The sequence below is a fragment of the Miniopterus schreibersii genome, assembly GCF_964146895.1.
Source record: "Miniopterus schreibersii genome assembly, chromosome: 10".
NCBI lineage: Eukaryota > Metazoa > Chordata > Mammalia > Chiroptera > Miniopteridae > Miniopterus > Miniopterus schreibersii.
In genome coordinates this window covers 71030222-71057078 of record NC_138110.1, presented here as the reverse complement: position 1 = coordinate 71057078, position 26857 = coordinate 71030222, and the positions used below count along the sequence as shown (strand labels likewise).

Below are 26857 nucleotides of genomic sequence, written 5' to 3'. Positions count from 1 at the left end.
ATCTTTATGCAAAGCTTTTTATTTTTTTCAATTGCCTTACTATATTACTTTATTGAATATGTAGGAGAAGATGACACTGGGAAGTTTTAAAAGAATAATTTTTCTGTTGTTAGCTTTTTAGTTGGAGAAGGAGCCTACAGATGGGCAGTAGATCATGGAATACCCTCTTGCCCTCCTAACATCATGACCACAAGTGAGTAAAAACTTTTCAAAATTAAGCTATATTAGCATATATACCTGAGAGTGTTACATTGCTTTTGACCCAGATAGTACTGATATTTAAGGAAGAAAGCTGATATGTTGAAATATTTCTAGTTAAAAGACACATAGAAAGTTATTTGCTTTTAAGCCATGTTTATATTCCTGAGCTTGCTTTCTTTTTTATTTTTTTAATAATTTTTTTGATTTTTAGAGAGAAAGGAAGGGAGAGGGAGAGAGCAAAAGAAACATCCATGTGAGAGCAGGACATCATTCGGCCGCCTCCTGCACGCCCCCTCCCTGGAACTGAGCCCGCAACCCTGGCATGTGTCCTGTCTGGGAATTGAACCAGCAACCTTTTGGTGCATGGGACAACCCCCAACCAACTGAGCCACACCGGCCAGGGCCCTGCATTGCTTTCTCATGCTTTTATTGATAAAGGATTCCTTTTAGGTTGCATAAAATAATTACTAACAATAAAACCATAATACCATCCCCTCAGAGAGAGAGAAGAAAACATAGATCATTATTTAACTGTTCCTGAGCTGATGAAGGCCTTTCTACCTACCAAATGCAAGAGAAGGAAAAACAAAAGTTACTTTGTGGGAGTTAAGACTGAAAAAACACCTATCATAAATATGACAAAAGGATACATATTCTTAATCTATGAAAAGGTTTACTAAATTAAAAACCACACAAATACTTGTAATACCCCAAAAGAAAAATGGTCAAAAGTCATAAGTAGGTAATATAACTAGTAGGGAAATTTATATTAAAGTGAGTACATGTTAAATTTGTACTGTCTTTGTGAAAGAGTTAAAAATATTATATTATTACTGATAGGTGTGTGGTAAATTGAACATCATATATCATAGGTACAAGTGTAAATTAGCAGAAATTTTGGAGGATAGCTAAGTAGTATAGATCAAGAGCCTTAAACTTATTCTGCTTCTAGGAGCTCGTCATTAAAGATACAAAGATTTATATAGAAGGGTGCTCCATGAGCATTAAGAATATAAAACAATTTGAAAATATCTTATGTCCATCACAAAGGAATGTAAGTAAATAAATTATCATATATTCTTATGTTCTTAAGTAATTAGAAATTGATGTCGAGACTAATGTCTGATAGTGATTAAAACTAATGGCTGAAAAAAGTGGAAAATGAGTTGTAAATATGTAAATATGTGTCTTTAAAAAATTACAGGTACATATTTATGTATAAAAAGACAAATACTTAAAACATATACTACTAGTTATTTTAGTTAAAATTTTGTTTTTGATCAATGTAATCTATGAATATAATTTAAATAATCAAATGATAAAATGAGGAATCCTTAACTCCAAGGAAACCAAGTAGTATAAAAAAGAAGTTATTGTGTATCATAGCAAGTATATAATAAGGATCAGCTCTTAATAATATTATATTCAAAATGAATATTCATGTAACTGAAAGTTTAATATAGGGAAGCTGGAGGGAAGAGAAATGTGTGTGTGGCAGGGAAGCAGGGAGTAGGAGAGCTCTAATTCTCACGGTCCCTGTCCCTCATTTTGCCTTAAAATCTTCCCAATGGAACTTATTGTAGAGTTTGTATATCAAGCAAACAAATTAGGTCATCTCCTAGTTCCATTTTGTTTTTATTTTATTTTTAAATCCTTACCCGAGGATATGTTTTTATTGATTTTAGAGAGAGAGGGAGAGGGGAAAGAGGGAGAAACATTGATGTGAGAGAGAAACATCCATCAGTCTCCTCCTGTGTGTGCCCCGACTGGGATCAGACCTAGAACCCTGGCATGTGCCTGACCAGGAATCAAACCCACAACTCTTCTGTGCATGGGACAGTGCTCCAACCAACTGAGCCGCACTGGCCAGGGCAAATTTGTTTTTCTTGGAGACACCCCATCTGGCACCTTCAAATCTAGAGAAAAACCTTCCCAGCTCTGGCAGGGCAATAGCCAGTATTCTGGTTTAGATCAAGGGAAGGAACTGGAGGACTCACCTCTTCTTTTTCAGACTTTTTTGTAAAACTCAGTTTTAAGTAAGGCTCCTGATACCTGCCCCCATGGTGTACTCGATGTCCTCTAATTTGGGGCCCATCTGGTTCAGCCTCTCCAGAGTTACCCTCATGTTTCCTGCTAGCATGAGGATGGGATTTAGGCATCTGCATGTTCCTGAATGACAGCTTCTGCCAGTTTCCCCGTTTTTAGTTTCAACCTGGCTTTCAGAGATAACAGGTGCTTTCTGTTTGGAGCTCTTCTGATTTTTTTTGGTCAGAAGTTATTTTACTTTGGAAGAGATGAGTTTGCTGAGTGATGTCCTGGCTGCCAGGCATCGGGTTTGTCTTCCTCCACTCAGCTAGTTACTGTTTATTCATCCAGCTGCTTTCTGTTTTCTAGCATTGTGTTGCTATTGCCCCCCTCATAATTATCACCGCTGTGTATGTCAATCTCCCCCTGAAATTTCCGGTTGGTAGGTTTTAGTAGGGTGTGGAGATGAACCTACTCATGTGTTCATTTAGCCAGTTTTACTTCAGAACCTTCATATAAAAAGGGTTATAAAACAGCTATTACTAGGTATTTTGCAGATGACAAAATATTTTGGCTACATTAGTGTTTTAAGCCTATAACAAGAAATATATATATGTATGAGTGTATGTATATGTATGTGTACATATATATGTATATATTGTTATAGATTTCTTGTGACTTATATAAGCAACCAATAAGAAATGTTCTCTGAATAAATAAGGCATTTGAAAGTTAAGTGATACATTCAACTATTTTTTGCAAAAAAAGAATAGTATTGACCTGTGGTGAATTTCGAAGGAGAAATTATGCTCCATTGCCTTCAGGATTATCTCAGCCGTCCTCAGCCTCCGAGCTCAGTCAATACCATTTTTGAGCTTCACTCCTTATTGCTGAGCAACCATGAGCTCCCAGACAAGTCAGAATTATGCCAGCGAGGTGGAGGCCACCATCAACTGCCTGGCCAATCTGCATCTGTAGGCCTCCCACACCTACCTCTCTCGGGGCTTCTATTTTGACCATGACAGTGTGACTCTGGAGAGCATGGGCCACTCCTTCCACCAGTTGGTGGAGGAGAAGTGTGCGAGTGCCTAGCATCTCGATGCTAAACCAGTGTGGTGTCCACGTCCTCTTGCAGGATGTGCAGACTGCTTCCCAAGATGAGTTGGGTAAAATTCAGGACACCATGGAGGCTGCCATGGTTCTGCAGAAGAACCTGAACCAGGCCCTGGGTTCTACCCATGCAAACCCTCATCTCTGTGACTTCCTGGAGAACAAGATCCTGGATGAGGAGGTGAACCCTGACTCACCTCCGCAGGCTGGGTGAATCTCTCATTGAAGGGCTCACCCTCAAGCGCGAGTAGGAGCTTTTGGAGCCCAGAGGCCTTTGAGGGGCCCCTCTGCATCCCCCTGGTGTCTGGCTTCTGCCTGAGCCTCTCCCTGTAACCACTAGGCAGACTTTTAATTTTAACCACCCTGGAGTCCTCTTCCACAATGGACCAAATGGAAACTATAAACTTTTTGCAGTAAAAAGAAAAAAAAGAAATTATAACTGTTATTTAGGTTAAAATTTTTCAAAAATTTCATCCTATATTGCAGTACTCTCTAATCCTCAATAAAACTTAGCTTATATATGGTGTTGGTTAATGATGTGCTTTATACTTGATTACCTTTTGTGGGAACATAATTTGTAGGTTTTTATCTCCCTTCAGTGATTCACAAGTTTATAGAATGTCTTTCTAAGGTTTACCTAAAGAGAATCTCTTAGATATTTTCACACATACTTAATATTTCATTCCTATATGTAGATCTGAATTTCTATCTGGTGTTATTCCCTTCAGCCTGGATCATGGTTTAGCTTTTCTGGTAGCGTGGTAGGTGTAGTGGTGAAAAATTTATTGTTTTCATTATTGGAAAAATCTTTATTTTTGCCTTTACTTTTAAAAGATAGTTTTTGTTGAATATATATATATAGTCTTCTAGTTCGGCAGGAGTTTTCTTTTGTACTTTTAAAAAAATTTTTTATTGTGGTAAAATATACATAACTTAAAGTTTACCGTTTTAACAGTTTTTAAGTTTATAATTCAGTGGTACTAACCAATTCACAGTGTTATATAACTGACATGCATTTCCACAACATTTTCATCCCAAACAGAGATTCTGTACCTATCAAACAAGTACCCATTCTCCCTCTTTGTCAGCCCCTAGTAACCTCTAGTCTATTTTTTTCTCTCTGAATTTGCCTATTCTAGGTATCTCCTATAAGTGGAATCATACTATTATTGGCATTGGGGTTCTTAGGTTACCCAAGATAGAAATCGAGAGGAAATCCCAGAGAAATTCCCAGACAGATTTTATTAAGCTTATTCTCGAGCACAAGGGAGATAGCACAGAAGAAAGGAAGGTCCCCTGAACTGGCTCGGGGTGAGTGGGACTGGCTCTGCTTGGCTTGCTTTTATGTGCTGGGGACAAAGTGGGCTTTCAAGAAAAGGCTGTTTTTTTTGAAAAAGGCAGGCTTGCGGAATTCCCATTTCAGGGTTGGGTGACTTCCTTTTCCAGCTGTGTTGCCCGGCGCAGTGGGGGCAAGATGGCAGACTGCTCATTATTGACACCCTAGGAAGGTCCTATAGCCGTCAAATCTTGATCAACTGTGCGTGCAGGTCAGTTGTTGAAGCAGACAGAAGGGAGATAAAATTAGCTACTTCTGTGTTTTCGAGTGGGAGTGAAGGGGTGGTAATATTTTTTTGGTCAGCTTATCTCAAGTTTCTTCTGACCACCTGATCTTCACTTGGCTTCCTGGCCACCTGGCATTTTCTGTTCCCAGGCCCAGGTCCCTGTGCTGTCTCAATACAATATTTGTCCTTTTGTGTCTGGCTTATTTCACTTAGCATAATGTTTTCAGGGTTCATCCATATTGTAGCATGTTTCAGAATTTTGTTCTGTCTTATAAGTGAATAATATTCCACTGAATTCTTTTAGCATTGTTAATGATGCTAGTACATTGTCTTCTAGATTACTTTGTTTCTGATTGGAAGTCAGACATTATTTTTAAAATTGTTTCCTTGTATGTGATGTGTTTTCTTTTTTCTCTTACTGCTTTTAAGAGTTATTCCTTTATCTTTGGTTTTCAGCATTTAAATGTGATATGCCTAGGTATGGTTTCTTTGTGCCTAGTTTTTACTGTGCCTGTTGAATCTATGGGTTACAGTTTTTAATCAAATTAGGGAAACTTTTGGACAGTATTTCTCCAGATATTTTTTTTGGTTTGTGTCCTGCCTCACTTGTTTCTATGATTTCATTTCTACTTATATTAAAATATTTGGTACTGCCACTAGTTATTGAGACACTTACTTTTTCAACCTTTTTTCTCTCTCTGCTTTCTGGATTCTCCATAGAAACAGAACCAATAGAAGATCTAGCTATCTCTCGTCTGTCTGCCTATTGGTTTATCTTCCTACCTAAAAAGATTTGTCATAAATAATTGGTGGTTATGGAGGCTGACAAGTCCCAAGATCTTCATGCTCACTCAGGAAGCTGGATTTTCACTCCAAATCCTGAGAACCAGGAGGGCTAGTTGTGTAGTTCCAATATGAAAGCTGACATGTTGGAGACCCAGGAAGAGCCAGTGTTTCAGTTCAAGTACAAAGACAGATAAAAGTCCATGTTCCAGTTTGAAGGCAGTCAGGCAAGAGGAATTCATTCTTTCTTAGGGGAGAGTCCACATTTTAGTTCTCTGAGCACTTTCAACTGATTGGATAAGGTCCGCCTACATTAGGTAGGGTAATCTGCTTTACTCAGGTACCAATTTAAATGTTAATCTCATCCTCATCAAACACACCTTTACAGACATATCCAGAATAGTATTTGGCCAAATATCTGGGTACCCTGTGGCCCAGTCGACACATAAAATTAACCGTTAAACTTTCATTTGTAAGATTCCTGTTGAATTGTCTTAATGTTCAGTGATCTTTTCTTCATCAGTGTCTAATATTAACCTTATGTAATGATTTTTAAAAATATAAACTATTTATTGTGTTTTCAGTTCTAAAGTTCCATTTTTAAAAAATAGTTTGTCTCTCCTGAAATTCCCCATGTCTTCACCCATTATGCCCATTGTTAACATATCTGCCATTGTTATTTTAAAATCCTTGATTACTAATTCTAAAATGTAGGTCATCTGGGTCAATTTCCATTGATAGATTTTTTTTTCCCCCCTCTTGGCTCTGGATCAGTTTAGTTGCAGGTCTCGTAATTATTTATATTGCAACTCGGGCACTGTGGATGATACATTTTAGAGACTATGGCTTTGTTATCTTCCTTTAAATAATGTTGAGTTTTGTCCTAGCCTGTAATTAAGTTATTTGCAGATAACCTTGATGTTGTCACAGCCTGGTTTTAGGCTTTGTTAAAGTGAGCCTATTTCAGTTTTGTTCTTAATCCTAGAGTTGTTTTCTTCATACTAATTTGTAGTATTTATTCCTAAAATATATGTATAATCCTTTCTGAGGTTTCCATGGAAAATCTCAAACTTTAAACTTTGTCTCTTCTACGGTGAGTATTTGCCAAAACTCTGTTGGCATTTTTGCTGTTGTTTTCCTTACTAGACTCTAGGGACCCCTGCAGCCTTGTATGAACATTGTGGTGTTTTTTCATATTTTAATCTAACATTTTTAGTAATATTCTGTAGGAGAATTACTTTGAATAATTCGAATTGTCTGCAATTATCAGAAAATTCTGGTAATCTCTTTAGTGTTATAATCTAATTTGTAATTTCTCTTTTATCCCCTGAATCTAATTGGCTGCTTAAATCTGTATATCATTTTACATTTTTAATTATTTTTTTACTTTTAGAGGCTCTATTTGGTTCTTCTTTAAGTCTTCCTGGTTGTTTTATTATCTTTAGTTCCTTACTTATATTTTCAGTACCATCCTTTTATTTCCATGAGAATAAACATATTTTATATTCTCTCTGATTATTTCAGTATCTTTGTAGATTTAAGTTGCTTGCTGATATTTGGCAAAGTTTTATTCTTGGTGGTTTATTTCTCATGTTTTGTGAAATTTTTTTAAGCTATGGGCTCATTTTAATTGGAACATAGGAATTCTCTGAAGTCTGGTAAGTTAGGGTGTTTTTTTCCAGGGAGTATTTGCATTTGTGTTTTATGAGTTTTTGAAGTACTGGCACACCAAGATGATTTTTGAGGTTTTTTAAAATTTTATGCCACCCAGGTAATAAGAATTCTTCTCTAACCCTATCTGAAAGCCCTTCTCGGTCATGAAATATCTGGAGGGACTTTCTTCCCTTACATATGAATCCAAGGCTGAGACTTGCCAGTTTCCTATTTCTTTGCATATGGTGGCCTGTCACCCTTTGGGGTTCCTTTCTTTTTTTGTGGATAATCTACAGTATGTTTCCTCATGCTGCATTGTCCCCAGGTTTCATCTCCTGTCCCTTATGCACAGAGACCTTCAAAAACCAAAGTTTGGTGGTTCACATTAGCAGATACCTCTGGGTAGCATCTACCTTCAGGACTCACTTCACTTGTGTCTCTGGATTTGAACGTTTTCTTACTTCTTTAACCTAAGGCTGTTTCTCTTATTTTCCAACCACTTCAGCATACATTAAAAAGACTTTTTAAACCTTTTATCCAACATTCTTGAGGATTTTGTCCTGAGCAGGCTCTTCAGGATATTTCATCTGTCCCATTGCCCTAATATTTATCAAATGTCATTTTTAATGTTTCTTTTATAGGATTCAGTTTAGCTGCATTTAAAAGAAACAAGAGGAAACTAGAGCTGGCAGAAAGGGTGGAAACAGATTTCATTCAACTAAAGAAAAGAAGACAATCAAATGAAAAGGTCAGGAGGTATTTGAAATATTCATCATTAATGTATCATAATGATATCTCTAATTTGCATTTAGATATATAAGCTTTAAAATAGTATGAGCCAGTAGAAATATAATGCATGCCATATACATACTTTTAAAATTTCTAGTAGTTACATTAAAAAAGTAAAAATAAACAGTTGAAATGAATTTTAATAGTTTATTTAAACCAGTGAATCCAAAATATCACTTAAAAATGTAACCAATAAAAAAGTTATTAGTGAGCTATTAAACTTTCTTTTTTGTATTAAGTCTTCCAAGCCAGTATGTATTTTAATCTTCCAGCACATCTTAATTATGATGCTGAATTTTCATTGTAAATATTTGGTCTGTATTTGTATTTCATAAAAATAACAGTCGAAAAAGTAGTTTACATAACAAGTTTTTCCAAACATATTTAAAACTTTCCAGTAATTGAATTGGGTATGTTTTAAAATTAAAATTAATTAAACTCTAATAAAATTAAAAATTCAGTATCTCATTTGCCCTCATTGCATTTTAAGTGGTCAGTAGCTACATGTGGTTGATGGCTACTGATTTGGGCCTTGCAGCTTTAGATAGTGATTCTTAACATGGCTGTTTGGGGGTAGAGTATGTTATAAAGAAATGCGTATATAGGGTTCATGTAGGTTTTTTTTATACATTCTAATTACAGGTCTCTGTTTCTCATTGTTACACATTCTTTGTTTGCATTTCATGCATTTGTATGCCATCATGAGTCCATGTGTGGCATTTCTTAGGTGTTGGGGGGGTAGAAAAAAGTTGAAAACTGCAACATTCTTGTTCAGTCTATGGCTGGGGGTTCATTAGCACACAGTTCATGATGGGTGTCTCATGTCACAGTCATTTGATGTGCTTTGGCATCTTACTCATACTGCTTTCTATCATAGTTTTACATAACAAGTGATTTACTCATATATATGCATAATAAATCATCTTTCATAGTGACAGATATTTTTCCAGTGTGTCAATTAATAAAAAATTTTGGTTCAAATCTTTAGATTTTTCTGCCAGAGAAAAGTAGGAATTTAGAAGGAAAATGAACATTTTAATAAGTAGATCTTGGTGAAAGTGACTAACAGTGTGCTTCTGTTCCTTGCATCCCCTGTGATATCTCAGTGAGAAAATTTAGTACTTTTGTTCTTTTAAAAATTTGTGATAAAGTTTGCATACAACTAGCAACTTAATCATTTCTATAAATGTATATCCCCATGTAACCCATATACCTATCAAGATGTAGAACATTCTGGTTCCTCTATACTTCCTCCCAGCCAATCATAACTTCCCTACTTCTCTTCTTGCCTCCGCTTTCATAGCAGCCCCAGAGAACTTTGTAAAATGTGGATGAGATAGCACTGCATGTCTGCTTTTGTCTCCTCGATGGCTGCTCATTATGGTGTGATATAGAGTAACTTAGATGTCAGAGATGGAAGGAAGTCTCAAAGAAAATCAGTTAGGATGATCATCAGTTAGGATGATCCATAGAGATCTGTCTGAGGGCATATAACATTTGAGGTGACATCTGAAAAATAAGTGAACTTATGCAGTCAGTGGAATAGTGTTCCAGGAAGAATGAGCTGCATGTGCAGTGGCCCTGGTGGGGATTTGGCATATTAGAGGAATGGGGAAGAGGGTCAGTGTGCCTAAAGTGGGGTGGGCAAGGGGAGAATGGTATGAGATGAAGGTGGAGAGGAAGGTGGGTGCTAGCTCCTTTAAGATCTGGTAGGTCAGGGTAAGGCAGATATCAGCTGGGAGATGATGACAACTTGGATGGTGGATGATGGGGATGAAGGGAAAGAAGTGAACGTATCTCCCCTCTCAGGGGAGAAAAGGTCAGGGGTGAGGTCCTTGTTTTGCCAGTTTTGCCCCTTACTAGGTACCTGGGGCTTTCTCCTCTGGTGACCTTCTATACCTGGCCCACCTTCCTTGCTCTGCTCATGTTTGTCTAACTGCCTACCACAGAGTATTTCAGATATCTTAAGTGAAAGGAAAATATTTTTTATAGTCAGAACACATGAACTGTAATGCCTACAAAACTATGTGTGTGACATTAGCCTACAAAAGTGACTAGGATCTAGCCTCTTCCCTTAGGGAAGGATGCTGGCCAGAGGCTTTGTTTTATAGGTGTATATGTATCCTTGGCAAGCCTTGCCTCTTATAGTAAAGATAATAAAACATGCTCCCAGAAAGAAAAGACCACCAGATAATGAACCAATTGGGCAAACATAGAGATCTGACAGGACAGGACAAATAGCTATTTTCCAAATCAACCTATATTTAGTTTCTGCCTGTCCTGTCTGTGTAGTTTCAGCATAGTTTTGCTTAGCCAGAGGCCTGGTGCTACTGTTTGTTGTGGCTGCGTAAAAGAAGCTGTGATTTGGGTATATAAATATAATAAAAAAGATACAGTGTTTGGTAACTTTCCTAATGCTCACATTTTATTAGTGTTGAATGAGATAAATATTGTCTTGAAAGGAGGCTACAGTAGAATAAGTCAGTATTTTAAATTTTTGTTGCATTTATATTTCTTGATTTTTTTTGAAAAAGTAATTGCTTGGACATCATAATAGCACTAATAGAAATCAAAATTAATTCAAGAAAAATATTTAATCAGCTTGCTACCTCAATAAATTAGAGTGCTTTTGTTTTCTTAGTCTTTGACATTGACGTTGACGTTTGACTTAGTTTAAAGCAAGAATGGTTAATCCATGGAATGCTTTTAGCTGCAAATAGTTGAAAACCTGACTGTGGCTTAGGTAATAGACATTTCCCCCCTGCTTCCTGGCCCTGTGCCACACAATAAAAAATTTGGTGGTGGGTTGGTTGCTGGCATTAGCTTAGATTTCCAATGATTCTAAGACCAACATATCTGGGATTCTCTTGGGCCTTTCTCTCATGCCTTTTGCTTTACGGATATGGCATGTTTCATGGCTCCTTAAACTTTAGATGTCACGTCTGCATTCAAGGTGAGAAGGAGAGAGTAGACAGTGGGCGTGGGAGACTAGTGTCAGATATATCTGTCACTTTTTTCCTGGGATGCAAGTTTTTAAATCTCCCTCAATAGGCTTCTCCATATTTTGCGGGGAGTAGTGGAGAAGGGGCACAATTCTGTCACACAATTCCTGGCTGCAAGGGAGCCTAGGAAATTGAGTAGATTGCTTTAAGTAGTATCTCATAGCTCATGGCTTGCTGCTGGACTCATTGTCTTCCCAAACAAAACAGTGGTTTTGCTGTCAGAGGACGAGGTTCTCAGGAAGGTAATTCGTAGTGTGTAGCATAGATGGAGAAAGTCCTCGTCATCTCCCTCCCGCAATTAGCATGTCCCTGGTTACTACAGACCAGCATTGGGTTAAGCAGCTAATCTACACACAGATAAAAAAAAACACATTTTGTTTTGACTTTTAGGATAAATGGATTTTAAGACATAATATTAAAAAATGAGGAAGGTAAGTTTTTAGTAGTTGTCCTGTTCTTAGTAACTGGCATCTGTTTCGTCCATGCTTACTTTTTGTGACTGAAGGGGAAGACGTGCTGGAGAAGGAAAGGCGACTATCGTGTAATATAAAAATAGTAGCTGTTTGCTCTCCGTTCTGCTGCCCTCTCTGGGCAGATCCAACTCTTCTGGATTTTTCTTTTACCCCATTGTTTCCCTTATGATGTACAAACAGTTCTTACTTTGCATAGCAGCGTCGGACGGTAAAGTGACTGGACAAGCTGCAACTCTGCAAAGGGTCCTAATGGCCAAAAATTATGCTGTTCCATGACCTTTATTTTGTCAAAACATTAAAAACTCTCACTGCTGGTTATCAATGCATAGAGAAACAAACAAAGATAAGTAAAACTAGTATTTATTTAGTACATTAATTTATAACATTAGAAGCGTTAAGAAATGAAGTGTTTTATTCCTGTTACCAAGGGTAGATTTGAACAGTGCCAACTTTCCTGCCGCCTGACGGGTGACACAGAACGAGCGTCTTGTTGTCACGGCGCATCTTCAAAGCCCTTTGTGACTTTGCACCAGCTTTCAGCATTTCATCCTTTGCTTTTTGCGTGTCGTAAAATATCTTCCAGAGTTTTTTAATGCCAAGTTTTTTGCCAGTGCCTCTTCCTCTGGGACGTTTTCATTTTCTTGGTCACAACTGCATTTCTTATTATGCTGGTCCGTCTGTCTTCACTAAGTTCCTGTGACTGTTGGCCCAGAGTCTCTTGAGTGGTAGCAGTATTGAGCATTCCCACGGCCACGCCTTTCTTCTATAGCTTTCTATATTTTTTATTAAATTTCACTTCCAACATTATCACTTTTTGTTCCTTTGCTTCACTTTCATCTTTCTTGGCCATTTTCCTCTTTTGATTATCAAGTTCTGTGGCCATGTGGATTGATCCTGAGAGACCAGAGGCAGCACAGCTACACGCTTTGCTGTGTGTTCAGTGACCTAGCACTGGTCTTGATGACTAGCAATCTGTGAGCTGAAGAGCTAGCAGCGAAGCTTGTGCTTTATGCAATCACTCATAGTTAATATACCATGGTAACTGAAATTTAAACCATGTTGCTGAGTGACTGCTGTTATTTAACTAAACTATGGTAACTAAAATTCACCTAGATTGGAATTAGGCAAAGTGAGGGCTGTGTTTCTGTAAAGGAACCAGAACTATTTGTCCTGTGCTTTTCTGAGTGTTGCTGATCACATGACATGATGCAATTCACATGCTCCTCTGTCGTTTATAATTCCTGCAAATTGGCCTCTGAGTCTCCCCTGGCAGTATTGCCGTGGACTGTCATTGTTTTTAGGACATTTTTCAATAGTTGTTGTGCTGTATGTGGTGAAATGATGGCATGTTTAAATTTATTTATTTTTTGCTTTGTTTTGATACATAAACAAAACGGTAGTTGTGTTGGTGTTAATCTTTATCATATTCGAATAATGAAACCTTTCTTTTGGAATGAAGTGGTTAACTTATTGGCCACTTGCTGTTCTTGGCTCTGCCACAGGACTGACTGAGTTGCTACAAAGAGGAGATGCTCACATTGGTAAAACAAACAGACTCAATTCACACCATAACCTAGATTTCATAAATATCAGTTTCAAACAGCAAGCCTTAAATATTACTGGAAGGGACTCTTTTATTCTTAGAGTATTAAAAGAGGTTGGGGGTATTGTTTGATCTCAACATTTTTGATGTTTCAAGCCTTTTTTTCCCCTCTTCATTTTCACAAGCATATTGTCAAAATAGTTTCCATGACTTTTTCTTTAATAACAGATTTTACAGTTGAATGTACATAGAATTCTTTGCTTCCTCCCACCACTTTTACGAAGTAATTTAAGTTTTCAATTAATTTCATTGGTTTTAGGTAAAGCAGTTCTCATATAGGGTAGTAAAATAAAAGATAATCAGACCTTTACCGTTGTGTGAATATCTTTCATTCTTTAATTTCTAATGAACAAATTAGAAAATTTTGCAATGCTTTATGCAATGTTGTGTGTTCAAAACCACTCTAAAGAGATGGTACAACTTTTAATTTTGTGTTCTTTAGCCACCATATAGGGACATCAAATTGGCCACATGTTTCAGGAGGAAATGTTGGGCCTTGCTTTGTGTGCTTCATATAAATATATTCTATTCTTTTGAAGTATATTGTGGGTAACATTTTCCCCTTTTATCCACCATCTTGAAATTATTATGTAAACGCTTAACTGTATCATACTAAATCACTGTATTTTTTGGGTGAGAGGTAGGTTAAGATCAAAGAAAGTAAATGCACAAAAACAACATGTTTTCCTCAGATTGTTCTATTTGTACTTGTGTACATGTCTGTGCCTTATGTGTGCAGAGAAAGAAGTAATTAGTCTTTTATAGAAATTTACTTTAGTGAATCTGGAGTTCTGTTGGGTTTCTCAAGAAGGTGGTTAATGCATAGATACATGAGAAAACAGGAATAAGAAATTTCTTTGACTTCTCTTACATAAAGAAATATACCTTATATATTTGTTTTTTAATGAAACTGAAAATTTGTCCTGTGAAGTGATTATCTTCTGTATGAAGTGATTTCTTTGAATTGTAAGTAATAATTTAAAAATTACATTTGCCTCACCTAGGACGAGGTGATTACTTGATTACTGAATAAGCCTATAGAATTTACATGTAAATAAGTAGGTAGGTTATGACTTAAATAAAAGTATCTTTAGAGAACCACCACCTCATGCATTTGGATAGGTTATGGAGCCTGAAGACCGGCATTGCTCGACAGTATAACTTGATGGACATCCTTTAAATGTCTGTGGTTTGCACTACTTTATGTAAATTCATCAGTCACTGGAATCTAGAACTTTCAGCCCTTACTAGCGGGACTCCCCCTCCCTTCCTATTCAGGAAAGGAGTCTACTCTTTCATACAAAGATTTAATAGCTAGTAAGTTGGGTTTCTTCCCAAGTTGTCTTTAAACGCGTACTTAGCTATGCCTTAAATGTGTACTGAGTCTGAATGTTATAAATGAGATAAGATTGAGCCAAGATTGAACAGTTAACAAATCTTTTATTTTTTAATGGAAGTAACCTGTGGTTTTCCAGGAAACTTGTTATAAGTTGACATCAGATATTGTCAGTCTTATAAATCTTCTCTCAATTTTAGTATTCAACAGCTCTGTAGAGCCTCCTTTAAATTTTAGTGTTTAAAAGAATCAGTGGAGGAAAAAAAGAGCATTTCTTTATTCTCAGTGGAATAGTCCCGTTGATCTTATATATAATGTAGAATCACTAGACTGTTGCTTTTCTAACAAGAAATACCTCCAATGAGTGGAATTTAATTGGGACTACAGATAGAAGCCTTCCCACCTGGGAATTGGCTTAGACCATGATGTTAGGGGCATCATATTCTAAGCCAGAACTTCTGCTATCTCCTCGTAGAGTATTACCATGCACTAATGACCTGAGTTGACTCATCACATAGTGATACTGACACTTATAGCTAAAAAAGACCAGTGGAAAAAACCAGTGCACGAAAAGACAAATGTGTGTGTGTATACGCACACGCTCGTGCACACACACAAAGAGATCAATAACAGGGGTGTTTTAAGATCAGAATATAAGAACCTGTATTTAATTTGGCTGAAGGAAAACTCTTCTGTGGGTCTTCAAAGGCTTGATCAGACCACCTCTTCTCTAGTCAGCCTAGGAAGATTTAGAATAAATAGTTCAATTCCAGGAACTATTTTAGAATTCAAGACCCGAGGCTAGGGCTACTCAGGAGTGGAGGGAGGGTGGCAGGCTGAGAGATGGGGTGCAGTGGGCTAGGACTTCTGGTCCAGGTCTGCCACTGCCCACCCTGAGACTTTGGGCCCACATGGAACCTGTCTAGATTTTACTTCCTCAGCAGTAAAGTCAGCGTGCTGGGCCATATAATTACCATGGTTCTTTCCAGCTTGATAATTCTCTAATATATTTTAATGGGCAATGTGAAGTTTCACCAAACCCTCTTGATCCTCTGATTAAGAGACTCTTTATTCTAGTGCATCCTAAACCTGGCTGACCATTAGATTCATCTGGAGAGTTTTAAAATCACAGATTCTGCCCTGGCAGGGCGGCTCATTGGGTTGGAGCGTTGTCCTACACACCTGAAGGTTGTGGGTTCGTTCCCTGGTCAACGTGCATTCAGGAGGCAGCCAATGAATGTCTCTCTCTCTCTCTCTCTCTCTCTGTCAATTAAAAAAAATAAAACTATAGATTCTTAGACTCTACTTTCATTGTACTGAATCAGAATCTGCAGGGGTGGGTAAGGTATTGGGCCAGCATTTGAGAATCATTGCTTTGTTTTGCCTAGTATGTCAAAGTGGGCTTGGAAAAGCACCTGTCTAGTAATCATTGTTGAAATGAACACAGAACATTCTAAAAGAATTTACATGATTGCATTCAGTTAATAACTTCATATCCACTTTCACTCAATTTGCTCTCCTTCAGGTAGACTGGAGCTTTTTTTCTCCTTGCTCTAGAGTTTGTCTCCATGTCATTGTCATTGTCCACAGGCACCCAACACACAGCACCCATTTAATGAAATTTTGTTTGAATAGATTAATCTAAATTTGTATTTCCACCCCTCTTTTCATGGCGTAAACTGTTCCAGTTGTTTATGTAGTTTCACTTCTTAGACTCTTCAAATGCTAACTTAGCATGTCTAGATTCAAGCTTCCCCGCTCTCTCCTGGATGACGCGTAGCATGTGCCCCATCCAGTCAGCTCTATACACAGCATTTGTGGAATCATTTAAAAGTGCAGTTTGATTTTGTCATGTCCCTGTTTAAACTTTCAGTCAGTTCTTCCTCTTAAGAGGAAAATATAAGCTGCCCTTAAGAAGAAAGTGTAAGTTCCTTACCAGAGCCCATAGGGCTAGACAGGAGCAGGCGCCAGCCTTTCTTTCCAACCTTTTGCTCTCTTACTCTCTTTCTGGGTCACATTGTTTGTTAGGATTCTTCCTGAGTCAAGTCTTACGGTCTTTCAAGATAAGTTTGAATCTATTATTTAAGTTTTTCAAGCATATGTTAGTCCAAAACTGTGTTTCACTTTTAGCAATAATCTTATGTCTAAAGATATAATGAAAGAAGAGAGTTTATCTGAAATATTACTAAAAATATTATTACACTTCTTCAATATTGTAAAAATCTAAAAATACCATGTCAATAAGTGAGGGAAGTGATTGTCGGGAAATATTTTAGAAACAGCCACAATCCCATCTGACCACTCCAAAGAGGTGAGTCAGGAAGTGCCCACAAGGGGGAGTGCCCATCTAGAGAAACTTGACCAGGACTTTTTCCTGTTATGCAGGTAAAATGGCTGTTTTACAAATGCACTTCGAACCATGCCTTATAGTCTAGGAAAAAGAATGGACCCTCACCACAACAAGAATTTCTACCCATGTGTAGCAACTGTTTATTGTGGTTTTGTGATTTTCAGGGAGGGACAGGGGACAGAATAGAAATGGGGACTGCCGTACAAGCTAAGACAAGTTTATGAAGCTTGTGATTGTGCTTCCCCCCCCCACCCTGCATTTAGCACATTTTCATTTTACAAGTTTTTCATCTCTTCTGTGGTCATTTTGGGTCATTTGCCCAAAGAATAGGCCCTGCTCCATTTTCATTGCTCCATTGATCTGATAGCCTGAGGCTATGAGAAACTCACCTTCATCCGCAGGTCACCTCAAGGAGTGCACAGGCTTTGAGTGAGGTCATGGCCTCATGGGATCTTTGGTTTTTCTTTCCAGTATCTATTTTATCTTTGACCTGAAAATTATTACTAGCAAACATTTATTGAATGCTCATTATGTGCAGGTTTTTAAATAGATTTTAGGGAGCAAAGAGCATCTGGTACCTAGGCCCTACGCATTATATTTGGTCCAGGGGAATCAAACAGTAAAGGGAAATAATACCTTTGATATCTGCTAGAAAGATGGAACCATCAGTGAGAGCTATAGGAATTAGCAGGATGAAGGAATCACTTTTAGCGTGCTAAGCTCCTCATGGTAGACTTTATGGAAGAGGTGGGGTTTAAGCTGAGCCTGGAATAAAGGTAGGAGTTAGGTATCTAGGTGGAGAGAAAAAGAAAGTGCTAGGCTTAGAAAGCTGTGAGTGGGTAAGCTTGGTTGCAGAGTTTCTACAGGACAGTAGATTCAAACTCCAATGCTTATGGGGCCAGGCAGGTCACCTAAATATGTGAGCCAGTCTAGGGAGGTGCAGCTGCTGGTGATATGTGTTCCATTCTAAGGTATTCAGAAAACAAAATGTGTAACACCAAAAGTACTTTGCTGGTCAAGCCAAACTGTTTTTGGCAGCTTGTTATCTTCCTGAGGACATGACAGTTGATACGATTCAACTGCCCACAGAATTTAGTAAAGTAAAATAGGCCACGGAGGAATAAAGTCCATAGCAAGAGGGGCTATGAATGAATCACAGTGTTACTGATCAGGGATGTGAAGCTGTTGTCTGAAGTGGTTGAATGTCTGTCTACTTTTTTTCTCTCATTGATTTCAGAGAGAGGAATGGAGAGGGAGAGATGGACACATCAATGATGAGAGAGAATCATCGATTGGCTGCTTCCTGCACGCTCTGTACTAGGGTTTGTGTCCTTACTAGGAATCGAACCATGACTTCTAGGTTCATGAGTTGATGCTCAACTACTGAGCCACACCAGCCAAGTTGTCTGTCTGCTTTTATTCATGCTAACTGTACTTAGGAGCAAATAAGGAGAATATTTTGAAATATGCACGAATGGGTCCTATCCTGGTGACTAGTAGCATTAAACACAGGCTTTTGAATATTGAGAGTTTCTGAAAACATTATTGAAGTTAATTTAAATGGCATTATAATTTCTAGGATATAGTGTTATTATAATTAATTTAGATTACATTTTATATTCTAGAATATACTTATTTATGTTTTATTGATTTTGAGGAGAGAGAGAGAGACAGAGAAAGAGAGAGAGAGACATTGATGTGAGAGAGACATTGATCAGTTGCCTCCTGTTATGCATCCCAACTGGGCATTGATCCTGCAATCCAGGTATGCGGCCTGACCAGGAATGGAACCCTCGACCCTTTGGTGTATAGGAGGAGGCTCCAACCAACTGAGCCACACTGGTCAGGGCTGAAGTAAGATTTTAAGCAATTGAGGAATAAAAAGAGAAAAAGCATATGGGCATATTTTTTTCCTTTTTTCTTTTTAATATGTTTATTTTCAGTAGTTAATGTGTTTATGATTTTGAAATAATTTCTGTTTTTGTATACTCACAAAAACAGAAATTATATGGTCAAATAAAGTAATTGTGTAGTCAAGTAGATATTGCTGTACTTTAAAATGACATCAAATAAAGTAACTTATTACTATGTTATTAAAGTTGGCCTCAAGTATTTGTTCTTCAGTCGGGAGAGGATTGAATTTAAATCCAGTTGGAATGGCCCATTTCAGTCGTCGCGGTGTTTCATGGCAGGAAGGGACTCCAGATTGTCCCAGTTACCTCTGAGCCCTTTATCTGCCATTCCCCACTGCTTTAAGACTCAGTTCAAAGGCCAGTGGAGCTCTGGTATTTAAAGGAAGAAGTGTAATTTTATCCAGAGAAGGCAAATGTATGCCCCCAAATGAAAGAGAGACCAGAGGTCCAGACCGCGACCAGGTGTTCCCGAAAGAGCCAAATTGGACAACTAAATTGAAAAAGGTTTTCTGCTCTTATTAAAGAGACTTTATTGCTGTCTATTTAATTAGTAAGGTCTTAGCTCGCGCATGTATGTTTTCTAATCTGCCTGGGTAATGAAGGTCCTAGCCTGTTAGTGAGTGTGCTGGAAGCATGTGGTGCCATCTCTGTCACTGAAGTGCCGTGAGTGCGTCTGTGAGGTGAAACTGCCAAATGACCTTGATTCCCGCCTCCTCCTTGAACACATTTCCCACACGGTGATGGCTGAGTCTAAGACAGAAAAGGACGAACAGCTCTCTGCTGGAAAATGCAAAGTTAAAGCTGAAGTATAGAATGGGTATTATTTATTTAGAACTTTTCGGAAAGTAAGTTAGAGGTCAAGAAACTGAATTGGTTAGTCATAAATGAGAGTGCGATCTGGTGCTAGATGACCTAAGAGGATGGGAGGGCATTGCTACCAAAAGAATTATTGAATGGAGGGCTGTGTGACCAATACCAACTCATAATTTCTTTATAGATAAAGTGAGAAATTTGGTGGTAAGAGCTGTAGAAGCCTGTTTTGAACAGTAGACCAAAGGGCATACAAAATCTCCTGAAATAAAGATCACTCTCATATTGTGAGAAATTAGTCTGGATTTTAGTTTAGTTATTATGGGGACCAGCCTAAGATTTCACAGCAGTTGTTTAAGGACGTACTTTTGGGAAAGAATGTATTTAGGAGTGATGTGCTAAAGCATTATGTAAGGGAAGATACCTAAATATAAAATAATCAGAGGGAAACGTGAGGTAATAGGAAAACTCCTTTTAGATAGGCTGAATTTGGATCATGCATAAAAATTGAACAAGATGCAGTTTTAGAGGAAACGAAGTTTTATTACCGAGGTTCAATTAAAAAACAACACTTTCTTAAGTTGCTCACAGTGGATGAGGGACAAGAAAAGCTGCAAAAGACCCTAGAACAAGTCAGAATATAAAGAGCCTTCCTGGAGAGGAGAGACCTGCAGGCTTCATGTGGTGTATTGCCTTCTTTGATTTGTGGGTACTGAACCAAACTTGCACTCCAGGAATAAATCCTACTTGATCATGGTGTATAATCTTTTTAATATATTGCTGAACTCAGCTTGCTAACATTTTGTTGAGGATTTTTGCATTTGTGTCAGGAATATTGGCCTATAATTTTCTTTTTTTAAATAATGCCTTTGTCAGGTTTTAGATTCAGGATGATGCTCGCCTTATAAAATGAGCTTGGAAGTCTTCCCTCCTCTTGAATTTCTTGGAATAGTTTGAAAAGGATAGGTGTTAGTTGTTTTTTAAATATTTGGTAGAATTACCCATTAGGTCATCTGTCTAGGACTTTCTTGTTTGTTGGGAATTTTTTACTCCTGACTCACTTTCCTTTGTTATCATTGTCCTGCTCAGATTTTCGGGCTCCTTGCCATTCAGCCTTGGGAGGTTGTGTGCTTCTAGGGATTTGTCCTTTTCTTCCAGATTGTCCAGTTTGTTGGCGTATAATTGTTCGTAGTGTTTTCTTATAATCCTTTATATTTCTGTGGGGTCGGTTGTCACCTCTCTTTCATTTCTGATTTTATTTATTTGGTTGTTCTCTCTCTTTTTCTCAGTGAGTCTGGTTAAAGGTTTATCAATCTTGTCTACCTTTTCAAAGAACTAGTTCTTGGTTTCATTGATTTTTTTGTAGTTTGTTTTAGACTCCATTTTGTTTATTTCTGCTCTGATCTTTATTATTTCTTTCCTTCTACTCACTTTGGTCTTTGTATTCTCTTTCTAGTTCTTTTAGGTGTAAGATTAGATTGTTTATCTGAGAATTTTCTTGTTTATTGCAGTGAATTTCCCTCTTAGGACAGCTTTCACTATGTCCCATACATTTTAGGTTGTGTTTTCATTTTCATTTGTCTCAGGTATCTTTTGATTTATCCCTTGACCTCATTGTTAATCAGTTCATTTTGTAGTAATGTATTATTAACCTTCATATATGTGTGTGTTTTTTAGTTGTTTTTCTTATAATTGATTTCTAGTTTCCTATCATTGTGGTCAGAGAAGGTGCTTGATATGATTTCAAACTTCTTAAGTTTGATGAGACTTGTTTTGTTGCCTGACATGTGGTCTGTCTTGGAAAATATTCCATGTGCACTTGAAAAGAGCTTGTATTCTCTTGCTTTGGGGTAAAATGATTTAAAAATATTAATTAAATTCATCTGCTCTAATGTGTCATTTAAGGCCATTGTTGATTTTCTTCCTGGAGTATCTATCCAGTGTTGTCAATGGCTTGTTAAAGTCCCCTACTATGACTGTGTTACTGTCGATTTCTCTCTTATGTCCATCTATTTTTGCTTTATGTATTTAGGTACTCTTTGTTGGGTACACAAATGTTTACAAGGGTTATATCCTCTTGTTATATCAATCCCTTTATTATTATGTAATGGCCTTCTTGTGTTTTAAAGTCGATTTTGTCTGATATAAGTATTGATGCCCCAACTTTAAAAAAATTTCTATTATATGAAATATCTTTTTCTATGGCTTCATTTTCAGTTTGTATATGTCTTTCGATCTAAAGAGGGTCTCTTTCTTGTAGACTATATATGTCTTTTTTTTTGTTGTTTTTTTTAATCCATTCAGCTACCCTGTATCTTTTGTTTGGAACATTTAAGTCATTTACATTTAGAGTGATTATTGATAGTCATGTAGTTATTGCTATTTTATTATTTAAATTTATATTCTTATTTTTTTCTCTTCTTTTTAAAGAAGTCCTTTTAACATTTCTTGTAATACTGTTTTGATGGTGATAAATTTCTTTATCTTTTTCTTGTAGGGGATGCTCTTTATCTCTTTCAATTTTAAATGATAGCTTTGCTGGGTATAGTATTCTTGGTTGCAAGTTCTTCGTTTTCATCACTTTGAGTATTTTATGCCAATCCCTTCTGGTCTGATAAGTTTCTGTTGAGAAATCAGCTGACAGTCTTATGGGAGCACCCCTCTAGGTAACTGTCTTTCTCTTGCTTCTTTTAAGATTCTCTCTTTGGCCCAGCTGGGCATGGCTCAGTGGTTGAGCATCGACCTAGGATCCAGGCGATCAGGGTTCGATTTCCGGTCAGGGCACATGCCCGGGTTGTGGGCTGCAGCAGATCAGTGGTTCTCTCATCATTGATGTTTCTGTCTCTCTCTCTCCCTCTCCATTCCTCTCTCTGAAATCAATAAAGATATATTTAAAAAAATAAAAAAAGATTCTCTCTGTCTTTAACCTTTGCCACTTTAATTATGATGTGTCTTGGTGTGGGCCTCTTTGAGTTCATCTGGTTTCAGACTCTCTGCACTTCCTGGACTTGGGTATTTTTTTCCTTCAACAGGTTAGGGAAGTTTTCAGTCATTATTTCTTCAAATAGGTTCTCAATCCCTTGCTCTTTCTCTTCCCCTTTTGTACCTCTATGATGTGGATGTTGTTATGCTTGCTGTTTTCTCACAGGTCCCTTAAACTATCCTCATTTTTAAAATTCATTTTTCTTATTGTTGCTCTGATTGGATGTTTTCTGCTACTTTGTCTTTCAGTTTCCTGATTTGACCCTCCGCTTTATGTAATCTGTTGTATTCTTCATTTCTATTTTTGTGTTCTTCATTTCTGACTTTTTTTTATGGTTTCAATGTCCTTTGTTTATGCTTCTTTGTGGAAGCTCTTGCTGAGTTCATTTATTCTTCTCCTAAGTTCCTTGAGCATCCTTATAACCATTTTTTTGAATTATGTGTCTGGTAGATCGCTTTCCTTCATTTCATTTAGTTCTTTTTCTGGAGATTTCTTCGTTTTTTTTCATTTGGGGCATGCTTCTTTGTCTCCCCATTTTGGGTGCCTGTCTGTGTTTGTTTCTGTGTTTTAGGTAGTTCTGCTTTGTCTCTCAGTCTTGGTAGGGTGGCCTTATATAGTAGCTTTCCTGTGGGGCCCAGTGGCGCATTCTTCCTAATCACCTGAGCTGGGTGCTCCAGGCGTGTCCTTTGTGGGGGTTATGTGAGCCCTTCTGTTGTAGTTGAGCCTTGATTGCTTGTTGCCACATCTGTGGATTGGGTTGACCCTCAGACTGAATGGATGTGAGGATTGGTCATGTCTGGAGTGTAAGAGCTGCTGTGTGTGGGCTGGGATTCCATGAAGCTAAATTCTCCCCAGCATGGTCTCTTGCCTACTGAGGCCTTCCTTTGGTTGTACCACTTGTGGAGCTAATTGGGTGGCGCTCTTTTGTGGTCTGAAGCCAGCCCTTGGGTGTGTTGGTTCTAGGGCCTCTTGGGAGGGACTCTGGTATAGGTCAATGTCGACAGTACCTGTGACCAGCCCTGGGCTACCTGTTAGTAGCTACAAAGTGATCCACAGTTAGTATCTGCCTCTGTTGGGCCTAGGTGCACGTGGGAGGGGCCAAGCTATATCTGAGGCCTGCTGCCACCAGTACCAGGTCTGGAGCAGATCAGCAAGTGGCCCAAGGCACCCCGAGATTCTTTGTCACCTGCCAGCCTCCCCTTAGGTTCAGCCACTGAAAGAGCCTTGGGCAGTACCTGAGTTGTATGAAGTAGATTCTCAGGGAGTCACCAGGTAGGGGTGAGTGGTGTTTACCAGGTTAATTCAGTTTCAAACTCAGTGCCAGTGCTGGGTCAGAAGCTACTCAGCAAATGTCTCATGGTACATTGAGGCCAGCCGCCTTCTGCCTGGGGCCTTTTCAGTGGTGTGGGGTCTCAGGGAGTCACCAGTGTGGAGCTAGTAGAGTTTGCAGGCTACAGCAGATTAAGATTTGGCTGTGTAGAGGGAAAATGAGCCTTAAAGGTAAGCCAGGAAATGTGCTGCATGTATGCCATGCAAGAAGATAACCCTCGCCCTGATGCCACACAGCTCAGTTTCTCCCTGTGTGTCTCTGGCACCCTGTGAGCTTAACCGGAATTCTTTGAGAGTTAGTCAAGAATGATGCCATGCTGGCCCAGGCTGGTTGTCACTGACAGACCTCCTTAGCCATAGAAGAATGATTTTCTAAAGAGAAAAGAGAAAGGTTATTGGGCGTTCTTATGTCCAATTTTTCCTTGATTGCAGCTAAGCCAGATATACGAGAGCAGATAATTCTAGCTAAATCATACTTTGTTACTCATCTTACATACTCTGAGAACCCAGTAGCCCCACTGAAGAGGGCTGTTTTGTGGGAGGTAGACATGAAGCCAGATCTGGGTCTCCTGAAGCCAGAGCTATCATTCCATGTTTCGGATACTCAAAGATGGTAAAGCTTCATGCTGGCATGCTGTACTGTCATGGAGGGCACTATTCATCTGCTTTTCTCTAGCGGATTCTCATACCAATTATAATGTTGCACACAAACCTAACAAAGATGTATTAGGAAGTTTTGGTGTATTTTCAAAAAAGGTATTTCATTATTATTGTATTAGGATAATTTCACTTTACCCCAGTTTCATGATACACTTTCATTTGAGATTATTCTTGATTTTAGCTATATGATATCGAGTAATTTCAAATAGAAGAAAAAACAAGTTAATGAGGTAATTAACTGATAGGTGGTGTCTTTTGGCTAATTTCAGAGTTAGATTATAGGTTAGAGGCTTAATTTTCTGGTGGAAAGTATCTAAACTTTATTCCTTTTAAAGTAGTTTACATCTGTTATTTAATTTAATTCGTACCATAACTGTGTAATAGTCATCTCCAGTTTGGAGCAGAGAAAAGTGAAAATTTTTGACATTAAGTCCAACAGTGGTTACTAGTTTATTGGCTACTTCAAGAAATTTTTATTTCAACATTTTCCTTGACACATGCACTCCCTATTCTAACTTTACATACATGTGTTTATTCTGAGGGAACTATAGTTTATATAGTTTCTTTTTAGTCAGAATTTTATCAAGAAAGTAATGCAAATAGTGTGTTTTAGTCAAGGACAGTAAGTACCTGTGTATCTATGTGGTGCATGTACTTGTAAGTATTTATGGAGTGTAAGAGTATAATAGTAGTTCTATATAGTAACAGTCATTGTGTGTTTTTTAAACTTTCTAAGATTTCATTTCTGTGCATACGAGTACTGTGAAATTATTATGGCCAGAATACCAATGTTTGTCTTTTACTCACTTTATCTGCACTTCATAAAAACACTTCAGTATTACTTCATCATCTTTAAATTTGCTTTTCAGTATGTGAAGTCTGTTAACGAATGCTTGAATATTTGTGGAGTAATCCTGATTTTTGCAGGTGTTGCAAGGCCTTTGGAATATTTAGCTTAATTTGGAACAGGATTCTCTCTTTTTTGCTTGGTCTTTCACTTTTGAAAACCGAGTTACAGTAAATCCATCTGTGTGTAGGCCTCTCAAATCTTTCAGCGGTAGTTTGGTTAGGCATGTGGGTTCTCATGGTTCATGCTGGCCCAATTGAAATGCTAAGAGAATTGTTTTACAGATAATGTGTATCACTGTGCACATGGTATGTATCCCTGCAGTAAAAGTTCTGTTCTTTAGAAGGCTTGGGTAGTGTCGGCAGTCTCAGTTAATAAAAAATGAACTAATAAAGAATACTGTCAACTATAGAATTCAATTAAATAAAAAAATTAGAACAGAAATAGAAAACAAATGCAATAGAAAAAACAATGGAAAAAAAGAACACTGTTTCTTGACCTTTTTTGTTATTGTTGTTGCACAGTTATCTTATAGTGTCTATTTGTATGAAAGTTGTCCATTTCTAAAAGAAACAGTATAAGATCAGTAATTTAAAATACTTCGTACTAAGTTCATGGTGGTGTGATCATGGTGAGATGCTGCCAATTGATAGTTGAAGAGGTAGAGCATACATCTTTTATGCTGACATATGTTAGTCTTAGGTGGTTTAAGTTTCTCCTTCAGCAGATTTGTGCCTATAAAGTGATTTGCCTCAGGATGAGTAGAGCAGACATTTGAGTGATAATGATCTTGTGGGATGCTATCAGGCCTGTTTCTCAAAATAGTGTTCCTGGACCAGCAGCATCAGCATTGCTGGGAGGTTGTTAGATGGACAGTACAGACCATTCCCAGATTACTCCATCAGAATTTGCATTTAAATAGATTCTCCAGGTGGTTTGTTTACACATTAAAGTTTGAAGTTCTTCTGTAGAAGACAAGACTTGGCATCTGGACAAGAAACAAACACTTCTGTATCTGAGGTTGCAAGGATATAAAGATTTAGGAATTATTTCTCAGAATAACAAAACATATGCTCACCTTAAAAGTTAATTTCTCTTTAGTTACTCATCTACTCTGTAATAAAATGTGTCTAATGCATTTCTTTACTTTGATACTTTCATCTTATCCAACAAAAAATAGAAACTTGACTTCATCCATACCAAGTGAGTGAACCTGGTTATTGTTAAATCTTCCCTAAGTCGGTGGCATCCTCTGAATTTGAATGAAATTAAACCTTGAGAAAAGGAGATAGAAGGCAGAGGCCCTGACATTAGAACGGCATGGCATGTTTCATCACTCACGAGGCTTGTTTCTGTGACACCGGGGACGCAGACATACTTCATTCCCTCTGAGTTAATAAATAAGGATGTCCCGAGTGTCTGCTGTGT

General features: G+C 37.8%; 1 protein-coding gene across 9 annotated transcripts in view; it reads left to right on the top strand.

Annotated features, from left to right (window-relative positions):
• TASP1 (taspase 1) overlaps positions 1-26857 on the top strand; it is a 271602-nt gene that overhangs the window by 48035 nt on the left and 196710 nt on the right. For all 9 annotated transcript variants that reach the window (XR_013999595.1, XR_013999596.1, XM_081148213.1 and 6 more), the window contains 2 exons: positions 114-193; positions 7976-8082. Coding sequence is in view for 7 of the 9 variants with exons in the window: in XM_081148213.1 (XP_081004339.1) it covers positions 114-193; positions 7976-8082 (187 nt within the window). In the remaining 2 variants the exon portion in view is untranslated. The remainder of the gene's footprint in view (positions 1-113; positions 194-7975; positions 8083-26857) is intronic.